Source organism: Vidua chalybeata, chromosome 5 (assembly GCF_026979565.1).
Source record: "Vidua chalybeata isolate OUT-0048 chromosome 5, bVidCha1 merged haplotype, whole genome shotgun sequence".
NCBI lineage: Eukaryota > Metazoa > Chordata > Aves > Passeriformes > Viduidae > Vidua > Vidua chalybeata.
The window spans coordinates 28,075,253-28,094,266 of record NC_071534.1 but is presented as its reverse complement, the minus strand read 5'-3'; the positions used below and the strand labels follow the sequence as shown (position 1 = coordinate 28,094,266).

The window sequence follows — 19,014 nt, the reverse complement described above, 5'->3', positions numbered from 1 at the left end:
AAGAACAATAGCATTTTAGTTCACAGCATCTACCTGTGATATTTCTTGTAGCTAAGATTTTAGGAATCAAACAAATAGCTGAACTATTGTACTTTGGAATCAAAATAGACTAAATGCAAATAATTGAAATGTTTTCTGGTTGAGTCTCCAAGTGCCACCTGAAAATCATTTGGCTGTTTTAAAGCTATCTGTTAGCAGAGAACTATTATTTAAAAACAAATATTAGACTTCAGAAAGTATTAAAAAAGAACAAGTACTTAAGTTGGCTATTTGAAGCATATTCTAGGAAACACAAAAAGAACAGTATGACTGTAGGCTGTAGGTTATCTAAACAAATCTATGCAGGAAAATGTTACTAAGAGAGCTGTTTCAGAGACCCAGTGGCCCTTTTCAAATAGAGCACTTCACCTAGACACTGCTTTTCAAAATACATCACAGTTATTCCTAACAAGGTTATGCTGATCCTTCCAATGCAAAGGACATAAAATAGGGTCAACTGTTAATTAAATTCATGCTGCTTTGCTAAACAATGTATGTCATTGAACAAGACCTCTAACATTCCACTGCCTTCTCTCACATCAGTACTCTGGGAAGTGGTAGAAGACAATACTCCTCATATTCTCTTAGAAGCTCCTCTCTTTAGCAAAAAGTATCTCCTAATGGCAACTAGACTTCAAAAATGGACTTAGTGACTTTTTAAACTGCTGCTTAAGTTCAGTCACTCAGTGCATGATAATTTATCAGACTATATATATCCATCACTGGACTCACTATGCTAAAATCTATACACTTGGAAGTGGATGCACAAAATTACATACCAACAGAAACAAAATGGGACACAGCATCTGTAAACTGTCCCACATAATAAAACAACAATAATGACGTATATTGGGCATCCTAACTACATTTATAAGCAGCTGGAAGCCAGTGACCTGAAGGATGGACTTGTGTTCATGTTAGGGCCACTACACTGTCATTTATTTACTATATGATTCATCTGAAGTCAAACATACATGGAATTAAATGTATGATGTTCCCAGAACATGAGCAATTTTCCAAAGGTTCACTGGGCTACAGATTTCCTCTGCAATAGCAAAGATCTGGGATGCATTTTCTTTGAGATAACTAAAATGTCCTATTTAAATTTTAATACTGCAATATGGGAACACTAGCACAATGTTCACCCTTCACCAAAAATGCACATGGCATTTCATTGTAGTTTCATGTTCTAGCACATGGCAGAATACTGTAGTTAATCTGTTCATAATAATACCAGATGGCCTGTTTTCAAGTTATTAGAGTAGAATACTTCAGATAATGCTGGATTTAAGTCAATAGCTTGGACTCTGAAGCAGTACATAACATATTTCATTCTGCAGCCAGTTTGCTTGTTGGGAACACCTGTCTTCTTACAAAAACTTCTAGAAGACCTTGACAAGTTCAAAAGGTGAACTGCTCTTGATATATTCTGAAACAAGAGTCTTTGAAACAGCCAAGATGGTAGCATTTGAAAACCACACTACATGCACTGAACTAACCATTTCTACACGTATTATGTAGAGACACAAGTACGAACATTTCATGCTATTACTCAATAGTTGGTTTCTCCGACATAAGAAATCCCACAGAGTTTTTTTTGGGATTTTGTGCAATACAACAGATCCATTGACAGCTCAAGGCCTGAATTACCCCCATGGCCAATGACATGAAAATCTAAGTGTCTTATTTTACATAGTACAAGACAGAAATACTGTTTCAGTCAAATTTACTAACTAAATAAAAACTACTAAAACCATCTAGAGCCCCGATGTGGTGTCACTAGCACACTGTCAGAATGAAGTATTTGTTGAAAGCTGACATGGCACATTACTTGACAAGCTTAAGACCTAACAAGGTATCAATGGAAATGTCTGTAATTCGCATTTGATTTCCTACATCACTTTTCAAAACATCAAATATTAAATATAGAAGACTGTTATAGCACTGAACTGACTTAAACTGAACAGTCAAGGAAATTCTAAGTTAAGGACATAATTTTATATTTAAAATCACTGCAATGCAATTCAAAGCCCTTTGTTTAGAAAGATTATGTTAAGGTCCATGTTAAGGAAAAACCTCAACTATGAAATTCCTTGCTTTTGAAGATTTAAGTCAGACTTCATTTATAATAATTTTCAAGTGTGTAAAGGTGAAAGTGAGTATGTGTGAAAAGCACATTCAAAGCATTCCAGCCAGGCCAAGCAAAAAACAGAGGTGTTTTGATAAACTCACACACTTACATACACACGGTGTGAGGGTGAGGCACAAACAGCATCTGTAGTTTTACTTATTTTGTTTGGGTGAAAACAAGAAAGAAGAGCCCAACTACCTCTGAACACTGGGCCAGGCTCAAAATCAAACACTATTTCACTGGGGACAGAATGAAGGAGGGGACTGGGAGTCCGGGATTGGTATTTCCGAAGACAGCGCATCAGCTGGTTCAAAGGGGCTGTTAGAGAGAAAGAGACGGGCAGGCAGAGACAGAAAGACAGACACATAGAAGAAATGAAAGAAGTCATGGGAAATAACTAGGATGCTTTGACTCCTAATCATAGATTTCTTCTGTACTTTGAAGGAAAAAAAGTCAATTCCCAAGAACACCGTTTCAGGACTGGAAATAGCCAATTGTTTTCAGATGCCAAGCAGACAGTTTATGATCAAAAGTTAAAACCAACAAGATCGCACAACATTTAAATGTTGGACAAAATGGGCAAAACTCTGGAGAGCCACACCTATCAACACATACAAAAATAGCTTAAATGGCAATTTCCAATTAGTAGCTTGCAGGGTTAAAGGAAATTTTTTTCTTTGAAGTGCCTATTGCTGGCATTATTAAAGACAGCTCCATCAAACACAACACATCCTACCAAATACCAGATTTGCATGGGAGAAACAAAGTGAGTAGAAGTCCAGAGTACAAAACCTTTGAGATCAGGAAAGGGTGCACTATGGTAATTAAGACCCATACTTATGGCTGAAGCAAGTTATAATCAGTAGGAGATAACTGTGTTACTGATTTGGAGTTGGAAAAACTGTCATATGCCTGCCCTACTTAGTATTTCTCTATTTTCAATATTTCTGTTTTATTCTTATATTCATAGGAATAAACACAGCACATCAGAAGCCCTCTTCAGGACCTTGACAACCAGTGGGAGAAATTACTTAAGAGGCCCGTGCACAACACGTGAAGAAAAATAAACCTTCTGATACTAGTTCTGACTTAATTGTGAATTAGGGCAGTGAGTTACTGAAGGAAACATAAAAAGACCTGGCTTTGGTGTAAGATCCTAATAATCTGCTTCCAAGAGTAGCACAGGCATGCAGTACAGCAAAGCAGCAACTTCAGCAGGGGTAGAGGGGGAGAAGAACCGGAGTATTTCAAGCTGCTTTAGGATGCAGCAGTTCCTATGGAAGGCCCATCTACCACAATGGTTTTCATTGAAAACCCCTGTTGTTTCCATGTGTGAAAAGGTAACAACAGGCATAAAGACCTTTGGAAGTTGAAGTGTGTCTGTGTGCAACCATGTGAGTGAATAAGTGTGTGTGTGGGGGGGGTGAGAGAAAGAGTAAAAAAGTAATTTTAAAACTAAAACTAGATACTACTTCAAAACTTTTTCTCCTTCTGTCTCCCCCACTCCCAGAATGACCAGCAAATGACTCAAATCTTTGTGAAACAAATACTAAGTTCATGGACAAGCAAATGTAAATTCACTTTTTTGTTCTAGTCATATTTTGCATTGTGGCTGTGTTTTGTAGGAGAAAGTAGGGTAATTGGAAGGGACAAAACAGTTATGTAATTAAAAGTAACACAGTAGTTAGTTTACATGCTACTTACCTCCCTCTCCTCGTAAACTCTGATCTCTAATCAAGTCCTATAAAAAATTAAAAAGCTGTGTTTAATTTAGGTATTAACATTTACATTCTAGCATCAATTGAGACCGATAAGTTTGTGAATTCATAGTGTCATATGTTGCCCATGAAATAAAAGTGGTTTTCTACCCTGACTTACTAATAGCAATGACTCAAAGAACTACTATACTTCTCAAAATTAAGTTGCTTTAAAACAGCATGTCTCTGCAGTAAAGTGAAATGTACACCCCCCAAAAGAGATGCTGACAAGAAAATATTGACTTAAAAACATAGCTGGTCAAAACATAGGAAGAAATATTCAGTAAAATGTTCCTGTAACAGTAGCAGAAATGGTTTGAATTGTCATATCAGAACCTCAGACATCAATTTTCTGTACTGAGGTACATCAGTCAAATGAATCCTGCTTTGATTTTTCTTGTAAAAACACACGTTTTGCATAGCCAGGCACACTGTTCTTCTCAGAAATGACTAACTGCAAAAGGCTTTCTTCACCTGCAATCCTCTGTGAGCTGAAACTATCTTTTGCAACATGCCCAGACTAAAAGCAAACTACGCTAAGGATTCTGTAAACAGAAGGAGAAAATTCTAGCAGTTTGCTTCTATATGTCCATTTTTATAATAAAGCCTTTTTTGGATTACACTATTTATTCCCTTGTTCCATAATTATATTTGTTCCCTTACACACCTGTGCTTTGGCAAAAGCTCTGGCTATGCCTTAGCTGCACGACTGCCATATACCACATGCAAATGCCTACATAGCCACACTCTTAAAATTAACATTTCACCTTTCCGTCAGCTCACATGCAAAACTGATTTTGTGCCTCAGTGTCCAGGTGGATTTCAAGACTGCTCACCCAACAAATGACTAATTCCTAGAGAGCAGATTTAAGGATAAAATACGAACTGTGTATGTTAGCAAAGTTAGCAAAAGGCAACATCTTGAAAGGTCCTAACTGTCCGTTATTATTAGTTACATTTCACAACCGTTATTATTAGTTACATTTCACCATCCAGAGATTTCAAAATTGTGGAAAAAACCTGAATGTTGCAGTTTCTGAACACTCCAAAGGAATGCTCAGAACAACATAAACTGGGCTCTTAAACTCTTAAAGAACTATCAGAATATGTGAACTTAGCTTAATTTTTTAGTTTTCTTCAATGCCAAAATTATTACATGGAATACAAATACTAAAAAGTCTATCTTGCATAACAATGTGTTTAACACAGAATGGTTTGCAAGAGTGGTTACTGGCTACAGCTAACAGCATTAGCCTTGAGACTAATGGCAGAAAAAAAAAAGCAGTTGTTTGGGGCAGAGTGTTTCTTTGAAAATGAAAAGGACAGAACTGCTTGGCAGTTCTGCTTTCAGAGAATGGATTATTTGTGTTCTTACAGCCCTTAACAGCAATAAAGAATCTATTAAAAATGAAAAATGAATAATCTTTGAAGATTCTGGCAGACCACTGAGGATTATCTTAGAAACACAGTGTACATTGTGTACACAATGAATTCAACACACTGATATTCCCAAGGAACACATCACATCTATTCCTGATCTAATGGTTAGCAATACTTACATCAATATTAACTGGCTCGATTGTATTGATGTGGACGTTGGGAGCTGAAGAGGATCGGTCGCGTTGCCCAAATTGATTCCGATGGTCTTCATCTGCTGGTCGGAGGGGCTGTGGGATTGGAATGGATTTTGAAGGAGAAGGACTAGGGAGAATTGGTGGTCTGAGAAACAAAGTCAAGGAAAAAGAGGATTTAGGTCTACAAATGGCTTCAAACACTGCATAGTGGGTGTGGTATGTCCTTTTCAACTATAATAATACATAACAAAAAGACTGATCTAAAGCCCTGAATAAAAACAATTCATAATGAATGGTCTCTACTCCCCTATGATCAATTGCAACAACTCTCTGTTGCATCAACTACCTGATCACATGACTGTGAAGTGTTCTGAGTTAAAACAAAGAAAACTCTACCATACTATGCCAAACTACTAATAATAAATCCTGATCTGAAAAATTCATGCTGACCAACATGCATTGCAGATAGCAAGATACTCTGCAGTTTCCTCGCCTCTGAGTAAATGCAATACACTCATTTTAATGGTAACCAATTGAGAACTAAAAATGCTTAACATCTCATATTAATGTTACAGTCAGAAAATGTCATAAAACAAAATGTATGGATGGGATTATTTTTCAGCAAAGAAAGAGTGAAAATTACATCTGGTCATTCAAGCCAATTGATTAATAATTATGTATTATTGATACTAAAAATAACATGGCCAATGTATCATTGATACTAAAAAGAAACATATCGCCCTTTAAGAAACAACTTTGAATAGCACAGCATTTCAAATGTTATTTACAGTGCTACAATGCAATAGGTTTGACTGAAAAGGTAAGTGTTCAGAATACACAAACAAGCTTCCTGAAGAAATGCAAACACTGCCAGTCATAAGTGTAGATAAAGCCTTTAATTATGGTATAATGAACTGAATATTCAAAAGACAAAACACTTGGGTTTTTTGTTTGTAAAAAGGCAGAAAGTCACTTCTTCGGTTATCCATTAATTTTGCTGAAGTGCTATGAACTGGCAATTATCTCTTACCCTAGTCAAGGTCAGTCACTGTTAAGCCTAATGATTCAATCTAATGGATGTAAGGCAAAAGGCTAATGGAAACACCTGCCACCTTTGTCAAAGAAAACTTTATGGTAAAATATACATCTGACAACAAGGTTTTTAAGAGTTGTTTTCTTTTTCTAAGTTCTAAAAGAGAAGTAGAGTCCTCCAGCCATTCCATGACTCATGGATTAATTATCAAGCCCACAAAGGCAATGTCCACAGGGAGAAGCTTCAGAAACAAAATAGACAGCAGCATATAGCAGCAATATGTCCTGATGCCACCTCCTGTAAACAATACTCCTTGGCCTCTTCAAAAACCTTTGGGGAACTAACATTTTCAACAGGACATCTTGGCATTTTTTCAGAAACAGGTCTGTTTTATAGCCTATTATCCTACCTTTCATTGAAAAGTTTATCCACTTTGGCATTGATCCCAGAAATCAGTGCTATCTGTATCCTAAGTACCTGTCATCTTTTCCTTCCTGGCCAACAGTCTCACAATTGAAAATGGCAAAACAGTGCTTGTGAATTAATTCAAGTCCAGTAAGTCTTCCAATGAAATACCTGACTATGTTTGGGAAGTGGGTCAGGAGAGAAGAGGTGGTTTAACCCTGCTTAACTTGAAAAAAACAGCAGTTACCTACTGTCACATGCCAGTATAGATATTGGGAAGATATTGGGAAGATACTGGCAAGCAATGAACTAAAACTACCAATAGTCAAATCTCTGAGAAAGGGCCTTGAAAAGACCAGCATTTCAGAAGTTGTTTATAATTTCAGAATTATTTTTTTAAAAGCAGTTGTTGTACATACACATAAGCTGAAGTTTTCATTCACTGCTATACAAGTACCTTCAGGTAAAATATTGTAGATGAGGAAGTTTTGAACTCCTGAATGTGTTTGTAAGTAAATCATGTGACTAGAACACACAGCAGGAGATGGGACACTGCATAGATCCCAATGCAGGATTTGACTGACATTTAAAGGCATTCCATTCTCATGTCAAGGCAAGCGTGTCAAATGCTGCACAAAAAAAAAGTATCAGAAGGAAAGTCTAACAAGTGTCTAAACCAGGCCAGCTATCGCAGTCATTGCTGGGATAGCTAACTCCTGCTTAAACTTCCTGAGCGTTCTCAGGTAATAAGGAAATTAAGGGAAATATATCACATCAGAACATTGCACCAGGTCTGACTGTGACACACCATCTGAGCTCTGCCACATGACAAAAACAGAAGCAATCAGATATTCTGTGATCATGAGTAAGCCAAGGGAGAGAAAACCAGATTGAGGCAATATGGTTTCAATTACATCCTCCTTTGAGTCATAAATGGTCATCTGCTACTTCTGTATTTCTTGTCACAGGTCATCATGTCCATCATGTTGCTAACAAAGATAGCATGCTACACCATACCATGTTTGAAAACAACTTGAACAGCTTTTTCTTCTCATTAAATTCTTACTGGGGGAAGTCCAGACCTTTAGAAAATAATTGCAGGCTGATAATTATATTTTTTTTCTTTTTTTTTTTCCATCTTTAAGCTATTACATGGAGGATCTCCGGGCTTTATACAACGAAGAATCTAGATATGGGAACCTCATATGCAGTTAGCCACATGCTCCATCTTGATTTTATTAATGTGTGTCCTTGAGACACTTGGAAAAATGTAGGTTATTTCTGCTAAATGGAATTTTTTCTTGAAAAAGATAACTAGTGAAGTAAAAGAGACAAAGGGTTTGCTAGCTAAGACAGCCTACTGAGATCACAAGCTCAGAAAAACATTACCACCACCTTCTGTCTGTGTGTGGCAAAAGCTGGATCTTGGTCTGCGTCAAGATCTTGTTCTTTCAAAATCATGTCAACAAAAGAACACAGTGATCCTCTGAGCTACCAAAAGGCTGTTCCTAAAATATTCCTATACTGAAATTATTCAAGAGGAGTAGAAGTGACACTGAGCTAAAAGGGCCAGATATCATCATTTGGAAAAAGGTGACATGGTCTATTCCAGGCCAGTTCCAAAACTAGTTCTTAGGCTATGGAAGCATAGTGCTGACAAAACACACTGCAAAACAAACAAACAAAAAACAAACAAAAAGTCCTCCAAAACCCCAAAAACACCTAAAAAAACGTAAATAAAAAACCAATCCCCACCCCCAAAAAAATAACAGGCTGAGGCTTAATGGAACATGCAGTTTGAATATCAGGATCTGAGTTTCTGTTGATCCTGTGGCCTTTGTGAACAGTTTACAGCCACCTTGCTAAAGGAGACCTTCTACAAGGAAGCAGATAAATAACCTTCTCCCAGCCTCTGAGATGTGGGCACTCTTTTAACAAATTATTCTCGGCTTCTGAGGCAACAAGCTGATGTTGTCAGAACATGCTTTCACCTTGGACCATACGTTTGGGATTAGTACATTGTTCCCTCCCTTTTTATCAGGTAAAATAGAAAGATGTTTTATAAGGAAACAAGAATAACTGATAAGAATAACTTATACCCTTTACCAAGCACAGCAAGTGCCCATGTGTCCACAGATTTACTATCCCACAAAACTGGGTCCACAAGAAAGAGTAAAGTAACTCAGAAACGTGTCTGCACATGTTATGCTATATATAAACAAACAGTTTTATAAAATCATATACAGTACATCTACTGGCTTTTAGAACTTGCAATTATATAAATAAGTTCACTTTACAAATGCAAACCAAAATTTTAATACAGATTTTCCTTAATGTCCTGCACTCACCAATGTGATGTTTCATAAGTGTTTAAGAGCTGGTCTATGCAGGAAAGATTTTTCTTGAAATTTTTCTTATGATAGGCACATTTGAACTTCAAGTTTTTGTTGACTGTATTTTTGTCTTGCTGTACTTGAGCAAATGCTTGAACTGAAAATTCACATTCACCTAGCTTCAATTATAAGGTGTGCACCTGTTCCTTTTTAAAATGACAGCATCTCTCCTGGACTGAGATTTTCTTTCTCCTCCTCACACCCTGAACAAGTCCATCTCAGTTTAGCCACTGGGCTCAGTGCTGCACACACTATTTACCTGTAGGGCTGCACACTCATATCCAAACCAAACCTACTGCAAGCTAAACTGCATATCAAGGCTTTTTTTGGATTGTTTTTGTTTACACCAGAGTGTTAACACCAGGATTTGGTTTTTGTTACTGCTCTTAATAAAGAACACATTACACTTCCAGTTCCAAGCAGTTTCTAAGGACTGCTAAGGATCTGGGACACAATGGTATTTCAGCTATAGTAGCAAGCAGGTAAATTTAAATTGTGGAGGCCAAACAGGTTCTGATTTAATTACTGTGGTACTCCATAGACATTGCCAGAAAACCTAACTTTTTTATTTCTTTCCTCATCCCTGCAGCCTGGAAATACTCAATAATCCCAAATCAAATGCCAATTTGTAGAAAAGGACAGCAATACCAGTTTGTTACTACAAGCTAAATATCTTTCTTGCAGCACCCTCTGAAGTCAGTCTAGAAGCATCATGGGACAGATCTATAAGTCATTACCCTACATGAACTAGTGCAGTTTTTTATACCACGACAACTTGTTTTCATCCAAGTTGGCTTGCAGGTGAAAAACAACTGCCAGGAGTACCACAATGGTGTGCACTCATTTATAATGGCCTTTGGGCCCAGATCAAAGCTGATGAGCCTAAAATTCCTGACAGCTTCATATACCAGAGGTTATCAAGAGAACCACACTGTCACTGTTAGTCCTCCAAACCAGGTCCAGTTCACTAGCAGGTTTTTGCAAATAAAGTTTTGGAGAGCAAGAGGTTTCTCTCACCTGTTGTACGGACTGAGAGTTTTCCAATTCTGATTTAAAGATACCAAACCTTTTCTGCAAAGCAAGAATGCATATCAATTCAACTTGTATATTGTAGGAACATTAGGAACATTTTCATGGAGAAACCTGGAAAAGGCCTAGTGCCAGAACTTTTAGGGGAAAAGTTCACTGTTTTTTTGCATTAAAGCACAAAGCTTTTGCTCACTTACACACCGCAGGATCTAAATAGCATTGCAGCATAAAATGTAATATTTTAAGACCATATCTTTGCTTCCTTGGCTTTTCAGAAGCTTTTCTAGACATTCAAGTATCTTGGGCTGAAGCAGAATGATCAGTGAACATTTGGAAGATAGAAAGGAAAGCAGAGGTGTTTAATCACAAGCTGGAGCCTGCTCAAAGGCAAGGACTGGCAAGCTTCCAAGAACAGTGCACCAGACATTCCCCTTTTCTTCCTCCAACTTAGAAGACGAAGCATATTGGGAAATGTTGTTTTTCAAAGAGCCAAGATGTTGCCAACTTATTTCTCTTTTTCATGTATCTGAACTCAGGGAACTGGGTTCACAGAAATTCTGTGCTTGTATTTTACCAGCCAAGATGGAGAACAAACTCCATGACAATGCAATGAATGAAACAAATACAATGTCTGATATACAGTTTCCTTACTTCAATTTTATTACAAATGGCTCTTAGCAGGGAGACCTACGCCTTTCTTTCCAGTTAACTGCAAATTGTAACTAAAATGGTTGTTTTGGCACAACAAGATAGTGCAAATGGGAAGAACTAAAATGGGACACAAAACCTAATGTGGAGGCTGGACACATTTTATAAAGGGTTCAGAAATGTGAAATGGAATCATATGGGCTCCCACATCTTGGGGTGGAAAACCTGGAGGGACTGCCTATGGCTCATAGTTGGAAGAATGAAAGGCTACAGGCCTGGATTGCTTTAGGATGTTGCACACAAGCAAAGTGAAACAGTTCTCCAGCATGATTAGCAGCTTTTGCATCATGTCCAATGGTCTTTTCCTTTATGTCCCTTTCTCTTCCAAACTTTTCCGTTTGCTCCCATTGCACACTTTCGCTCTCGAACTTGTCTTGCAACACAAACTTCCTTCTTTTGGGCCACTTTGTCTGCCACTGGGATCCCTTCACAAGACTAGACATGAAGAAGGATGTTCGCCTTCTCTTTCCTCAGGTTTACCAAACAATCAGTAATATATCCCTTCCTCTGTGAGCTGCTCCATGCAAGATGCTAGAACAGAGAAATCAAAGGAACAATTATTAATCTAGGAAGCGTTATTAAAGCGCTAGTTCCTCATACTTTCCATCCCACTTTTCACCTCTCAAATTTCAATCTCATATTCTCCTCCCAGGCAAGATAAGCTCAAATGTCAGCCTTTTTTTAAATTCCAGTTGAGCTGCTGTCCCATATTGTAACAGTCCTCTTTAATAAAACCACAGGTGACTACATGTTTTTATAGAAAAGGCTAGCTTTTAAAATTCAGCTAGATTACTATTTCCACAATTATGTTCTTAAAAAGCAGAGAAGTATGATTAAAGAAAAGCATGAAAGATAGTTGGAAAAAGGTATGGACAGTGCTATAATGCTCATCCAGTAAAATCTGAGCTACTTCTGGAAAGGAAATACTACATACACAGATGTTAGGGGAACACTGTATGACTAATATGCATATTACATATGAACACCAGCTGACAACCATAAACCATTTTCAAAATGAACAGAATTTTGCAGGCATGATGTATGCCTTTTTTTTTTTGTTTATCAATAAAGTGTACAACCAAGTAAAAAAACAGAATGGAGAAAGCTAGAAACCTTTTGCATCCTCTGCAATTGCAAACATTTATAGATGCAACCCTTGAGAAAAGCTCCTAAACAACAACTAGCAGGTGTATTTAAATGTTAACGTTTTTATGTATGTAACGTTTAAGATCTCAAGGCATTAGCCAGCTTTGGTCTCAAGTTTTTTCTTTCTGTTTTCACTTCACAAAATGAAGACTGCTTGAAGTAGCTGGTAAGAATGGACCAAAGTGAGGCAAAGGCAATTGAAAAGCAGGACAATTTAGAATATTAAGATTAGGGCTATATAGTGTCTTTGACGTACACTAGTGTTTAACACAATTGGTACGAACAAGTTTCTTCATGAATTAATGTTCTAGCCCAGTTACAATTTTGGCTATAGCATGACAAATACTTGTGACAAGCAGCCTTGCCCACAATCTGCTCTACTAATATCTACGGGACCTAAAGGCAACATTCACTACCTTGAATAAGTACTTTTGAATTCACTTGAATCTGCACAAAATAGTACAAGAAAGAACAAAATTTCTGTACTTACCAAGTGAGGTTCCCTCTGCAGGACTGTCAATCTGTTTTCCTGGGAGGCATTTTCTTTGGTTTTCCATCAAAGTCTTGGCTGTCCAGAGAATTTAACTTCTAGTTAAGAGTCCAGAGGTGCCTGCGTAGCTTCCACTGTGTTTCTGCTTTAGTTTAGGCACAATTTTCACTAATACAAGAGAGCCTCTCTGCCACATTCGGCTCAACTCCACACAGCACACATGTCCTGGGAATGGTTTTCTGAAGGCTTCTGTATTTGGTGTTCTTAATAAATATGTACCAGATTTCTTGAGTGTGATATACATCCCTGAATTACTCCTCCCTGGACATTTGTTCAACTACCTAATGGTGGATGGTGTCATTAATCTCTTTGCTACTGGGAACATAATTTAAATATGGTCTCTTATCTCTTCATGCAGAAAGGGTCCAGAATCTTTGTTGGAAATGCTTGAGTTTTAGAGGTCTACTTTTACAAAACCTGGAGCTGCAGCAACAGATGCTGTTGGTATACCCCAACGCGAACAGGAAGAAGACAGTTGGTCTGGAGGATACTAAAGCAGTGTATGTGGAAAAACTACTAAAACAGTATTATGAACCTGGAACTGGCACCTGTTCTCATCAGCCTTGTAGTAACTTGGTTTATTCTCTGACATATGTCACTTCAAAGCATATAAATTATAATTTAATGACCAACTAAAAGAATTTGTGAGGATATAATTTTGGTTTATATTAATTTTAAGTATAACATCTTTCCAGTTTAGACCAGTTCTAAGCTATTATATAGAAGAAATCAGTTTAACAGGTAATACCCCAATTCTACAGACAGTTACACACACATTTAACCTAGGCTAATTACTAATTTATAGAATTTGTGTGAATGAAAACATTCACTTCTTTTAAGTTAAGCATAGGTGGATATATTTGTCTGAGAAGCCAGATTACAACAATGCAGAGCTGCAAAGCAGTACTTTGAGTGTTTCTTAGCACAGTACTGAAAAGTTATGTTATTAAACAGCAGGAATAAGTTCATACCCAACAGAATCTGAGGGGGGCATTGAGGGGTATGATCCAGATGCTGGGGTGGTTTCTCCTAAGGAGGCCTCCTCTGGTGGTATGGGGTGATGTTCAAAGAACTTGGAGACAAACAGCAAACTGTGAGGCAAGAACAAAACAAAAACAACCTAACTTGTGCAAAACCCAGAAGTTTCACAATATAATACTCAAAAACTACAAAAAAGATCCCAAACCCCAAAACCTCATTGATTAAATTCTAAATTTAAAAATAAAGATCACACACATTAAAATTGCATGATATGTTAAAAGTATTATTTACTTCACAGAGGATCAAAAGTTCATGGCTTAAATATAAACTTTGTGGAAATTCATTTTTTAATCTTTTAGATGGAATTGTAAACATCTGGTTCTTCCAGAATGCACAGCTTATATCTATCAGCACATAAACTTACACCCTGAGCACAAACTCCAGAGATGCCAATGGAAACAGTTACAAATACTAAAATAAACTGAAATTAAATTAATTCTTGGTGAGAAAAATAGCATTTTAAATTATTCCTTATACAAGAATCTATTTAAAAGACTTAATGGCCTCTGCTGAAACTAATCAAATAGAACAGACCCAGTTTACATCAGATCCTAAATCTACATCAAAGACTGACACAAATAGTTCAGTAACTCAGTCCAAGAACCCTGGACTGTTTGGGTCATTCTCCTTTATTTTTCTTACCTAAGCATTAATCTTGCTACGGGATTTATTTTCAATTATTGTAAAACCAACTGCAATTTCACTATAATCAACTAGTGTCTCTTAACATTTTTTCAGGTTGAAGGGAATAAACCCACAGCTAAATTTTAAACATGGCCCTAGCCACCACACAATAAAGAACCAGTTTTGATTAATAATAACAACTGTGAACAATGAGTAATCTGTCTGATACAGTCAAATGTTCAGCAACCCTATTCATGGTTCAAAAAAAGCACTTCATAGACCAGCAAAGAAATATGAACTGGTTGTCTGAGCTAGCACAGAAAGAGTATGAATTAAGCAGTCTCACAAGAACAGCTGAACCCCTATTTTTTTTTTTCAGGCACCTCCTCTGACTTCCTGAATTACAGATTTAATACAAGAAATCACTGACAGCTGTACACTTGTTAAAAGGCTCAACTTCAAAAATTAATTTTGATTACTTACTCAAGTTGGTCATAATTAACACACATCAGTGGCACTTCTGTACTACAGCGCTGGTGAAATTTGTAGCCACAGGTCTGGCAGCGGAATCCCTGGAAAAGCAGCTTCCGACAGAAATCACAGAACGCTAACGTGAAGAACGTTTTTCGTACCTACATTGTCAAAAATAGTCACAATTACCTACAGTCCTTCTGTAAGCCAAAGATAGGCTATTTGCTTTTACCTTCCTCAAGTGTACTTAAAAGTCTCTTTTGTGATGTTGGAGCTACAATTTTATGTATCAAACAGATTTACACAAAAGATCATCTCCTTTTTGAAAGATTTTTCACACATTATAACATTTTTTCAACTGTTTCTTGGAATTAATGCTTCACTTCACTAGCAGTAAGAATAAGAGCAAAGAACCTGAAGCAAAACTTCACTATTATCATGCTAGACACAAACATTGAGAATTTATTTGGATACAGCCTATAAAACCAAAAGCTGCTGAAATATTATTTCATATTCTAACTTTTCCAGAAGCCAAAGAACATTTCTATCTAATACTCACAGGACTGGAAATACACAGGCATATATATATATGGCTTCAATGTATGTTTCCACATATAGTTGCAATTTTGACAACTGAAACTCAGAAACATTCAGAATCACAGAAGGGTGATCATGCATTTTCCCCAGATTATAAAGGGGAAATGAGTTAATTAATTTTCAAATTTAGCAATACCTATCATAAAAACACATTCTTAGTTCTATTATTACATGTAATAATCAGAATTTCAGTGACATAAAAAAAATTTTAAGCCTACTAGAGTTCACCTAACTAGCCATAACCCAATCACCCTGCTTGAGTTAAATAGGTTGAAACAGCTTGCAGATAGAATTTGCTACATTTTAAGCTGAAATAGAAGGTCTTTCTTCCCAATGTGACAAACATTATTTCCAGGATTTTGTATGTGGCTGGAAACATTTAGACAGATTCTTAGCAGCTGTTTAGCAGTTTCCACTTACTTGGTGCCTTATCAGGTCAAAACATATTTGTGCACTGCATCACTGATGATGTCAGCACTGCTCTGGGAATAGTTAGTTCATTAGTTAATTGCTGCTGCAGAGCCAGCAGGGAGGCCCAGAATACATTTTATAGATACAGCAATACAAAAATAGTAGATTATTACAGCTCTGCAATGCAGTACTGATATAAACCCCTTACATTTATAGATTTTAGAGGGTGTATTCCAACAAAACATGAAAGTTTTAAGGGTGATCAAGTACTCTAGCATCACTTATTTCAAATACAATTCTAATTCACTTAAGCTACTGTGATTAAAAACTTCTTTTGCAACTCCCACCACATCCCACAGATGCAAAATATTCCAAGTTGGTAATTTGAATTTGAAAGTATGAATATATTGATGTAAACCCACTCAGCATCTCTCAAAACCCAGTACATACGAAATTGTGTGTCGTGAGTGGCACATTCTCCAAAACTTCCACATGTAACTCCTCTCCCGTGAGCCAGGAAATGTCTGTGTCCCAGCCAATTGGCTTCTTCTCTCTAAAGCACAAATAAGCCTCTCATTAGCATCAGCACACAAGCCCTTGTATGTCTCTTGCCAAAGTTGTAAGATCAGCTAAAAAGTTACACTGTGGGGGGTTGCTACCTAGCCTAATTGCAGGAAACTTTACAACAAGACCTTAGGCTCAGTACATTGCAAACAAAGCACACCTTCCCTGGCCAAACTGCAGGAAGGAAATGCACTTTTTCAACCAGCTCCAGTAGTGGCCAGTTCCTTGTTCCCTACATGGCAGATGGCTTTTTGATCAAATAAAGTGCTTGTGAAGGTAACTGTAGTGTAAGAGTTCCACAGAAATGGCGAATTGTGTACATGAAGATAATATACAAATTTTTAGGGCTGAAAACTCTTTTTTTCCTCCCAAGGGAACTCTGTCTTTAGTTAAGAATGCATTATAGCCAAATGAAATACAACCAAGAAGTTAACAGAACCTATTTATTACTTGTTTTGTTAGCATGAGTTTGATTAATGAGTGTTTTGCCGTAATCTCATATTAGTCAATATTATGCCTGAGCCTTTTCCTAGGAGTTAGACATTCTTTTCAACCTGTCTGCCATGTGCAAATTGTTTAGTGCAAAGTATCATAAAATTCTGAACTTCATAAACAACTTCTGGATAGAACTGACCATCCTGGGTAGCTCCAATAATTGATTCTAAGAGCAAAAAAGCATCCCACACAAACCACACCTATCTTGTATTCTGTAAACAGCACAGCATTCCGGAACAAGACCTCTCATCATCAGTGCTTTTTTTAGGCTGTCTCGGACTGTCACTCCACATCTTGCTGGAACCTAGAAGTCAAATACAAAAGAAATTAGTTAAAACAATTTCCAATTTATCCCCTAAAACTGATGCAAACATTTTAACCCTCAAGTGCTAAAACCCACTCTTCAGGACGCTTTACAGAATTGCAGGTCAGAGTTTTCCAAAACCCCTTTTGTACCAAGAAAAATTTTATTGCTGAATAGTCTATGAGGTAAAAGGCTCAGCTAGAAAAGTCAACAAGCTCTACACATCTATTAACATTTGGAACAGAACCTTCACTCATCTCCAAAAGTGAAAAAGTTCTTTCTCAACTGGAAGAAATTGGAAACACAGCACACAGATAGCTAATAACTACATACAGCTTTAATTTTACAGGCTGGCCTGAACATAAGTGGGGAAACACGCCAAGTGAAATTAAGTGAAGGAACTAACTTGGACTGCACTCAAAAAAACATTACTACAAAATGTAAATATTTTATTTTCTATTTCTAAAACAGAAGATAAGCATGCAAACAAGTGAAACAAAACAGTCATCTGAGTTGGGCAGACCATCACCTCTCACTTTAACCTACATTTGTAACTCTACAGATAGTCTTATATGCATATATACTGCTGTCTTCTGTTTCCTGGCTTGAAAAGTTTAGATAACTAACAGGATGGGAAGAATGGAGGTCCAGATTAAAACTAGCCAAATCAGGAACTGCATACTATGTATTTTCCTCACTTCTATTCTAATTGTAGGCATATTTTATACAAGTAAGTAGATCATCTCTAGGTATACCTGTGATATAACAGTATATATGTCAAGCCATAAGAAAGAAGAATACATGATCTGGTGATTAAGTGTAGTTAAAGTATTGAATATTATGTACTAACTGTTTTTAGAACTCAGTAGTGAAAGTATGTAGGGCTTCAGGCACTGTACACACTGGGCTATCTCCTATAATCATGGACAGTACCTCGAACACAAATCAGAAGAAAAACCTACAAACTTAACAAACCTGACAAGTCTGTCTGAACACCTGAAACTCAAATAAAGCTTGCAAGTGGCTTAAGCCAGAGCACTCAGTAGCCAAAAGCAGTCTTTTAATCAGCTTCAACTGGCTTTGGATGACAGCCTAGTTTTTGTTCTGTGTTTAAATTTCCATGGGTATTTAGGGGCTATATGTCCTACTTAAGCATGACAGTGCAAAGCAGCAGCCTGTTTCAAGTAGCTTTGTGAACACCACTTGAAGTTACACTACATACTGCATTTCTAGAACTCAAACACATGCACTTTCAGAAGACACAAATTAAAGGAATATTTTGCTTCACCATCTTCCTCCCACATGAGAGGGCCTCTTTACAGGATATTTGTGCATTTCATCTGGTCAACAAAACATTTTAAAAAAGATTATTTTTCTGAATTCCTTGAAAAAAAATCTTACAGAACACTACTTTACAGTCTTGATATTCAGCCTTAGGTGACTTTGGTTTACACATTGTATTCTTTTTTAATGCGTCTTTTTATTACTCTAAGTAACTCCTTAGAAAGGGACTCCTTTCTCTAAGGATAGAGGGTGTGACTCATTCTTTCATACAAATGTTGAGTCTAAATTATGATTGTTGCATTGATACAGCAAAACATGTATTAAAGATTTGTCTTGACCGGCAAAAGTGATTAGAAATTTTAAGTGGAGTTGTATTATAAATTTTGTATTATGTTACTTATATATTGCACAACATTGATTCTGCTTGTAGAGCTCATGTGCCATTCTAACAATAAATT

At 36.9% G+C, this 19,014-nt stretch overlaps 1 protein-coding gene across 5 annotated transcripts in view; it reads right to left on the bottom strand.

Annotated features, from left to right (window-relative positions):
• The window catches only part of BRAF (B-Raf proto-oncogene, serine/threonine kinase), an 82,339-nt gene that overhangs the window by 24,572 nt on the left and 38,753 nt on the right, over positions 1-19,014 (bottom strand). For 3 of the 5 annotated variants that reach the window (XM_053943321.1, XM_053943323.1, XM_053943326.1), the window contains 7 exons: positions 17,169-17,272; positions 16,360-16,462; positions 14,914-15,062; positions 13,737-13,856; positions 10,350-10,403; positions 5,487-5,646; positions 3,875-3,911 (listed from right to left, as the gene is read on the bottom strand). In XM_053943321.1, the coding sequence (XP_053799296.1) occupies positions 3,875-3,911; positions 5,487-5,646; positions 10,350-10,403; positions 13,737-13,856; positions 14,914-15,062; positions 16,360-16,462; positions 17,169-17,272 (727 nt within the window). The remainder of the gene's footprint in view (positions 1-3,874; positions 3,912-5,486; positions 5,647-10,349; positions 10,404-13,736; positions 13,857-14,913; positions 15,063-16,359; positions 16,463-17,168; positions 17,273-19,014) is intronic. The other 2 variants (XM_053943324.1, XM_053943325.1) reach the window with 1 other exon arrangement.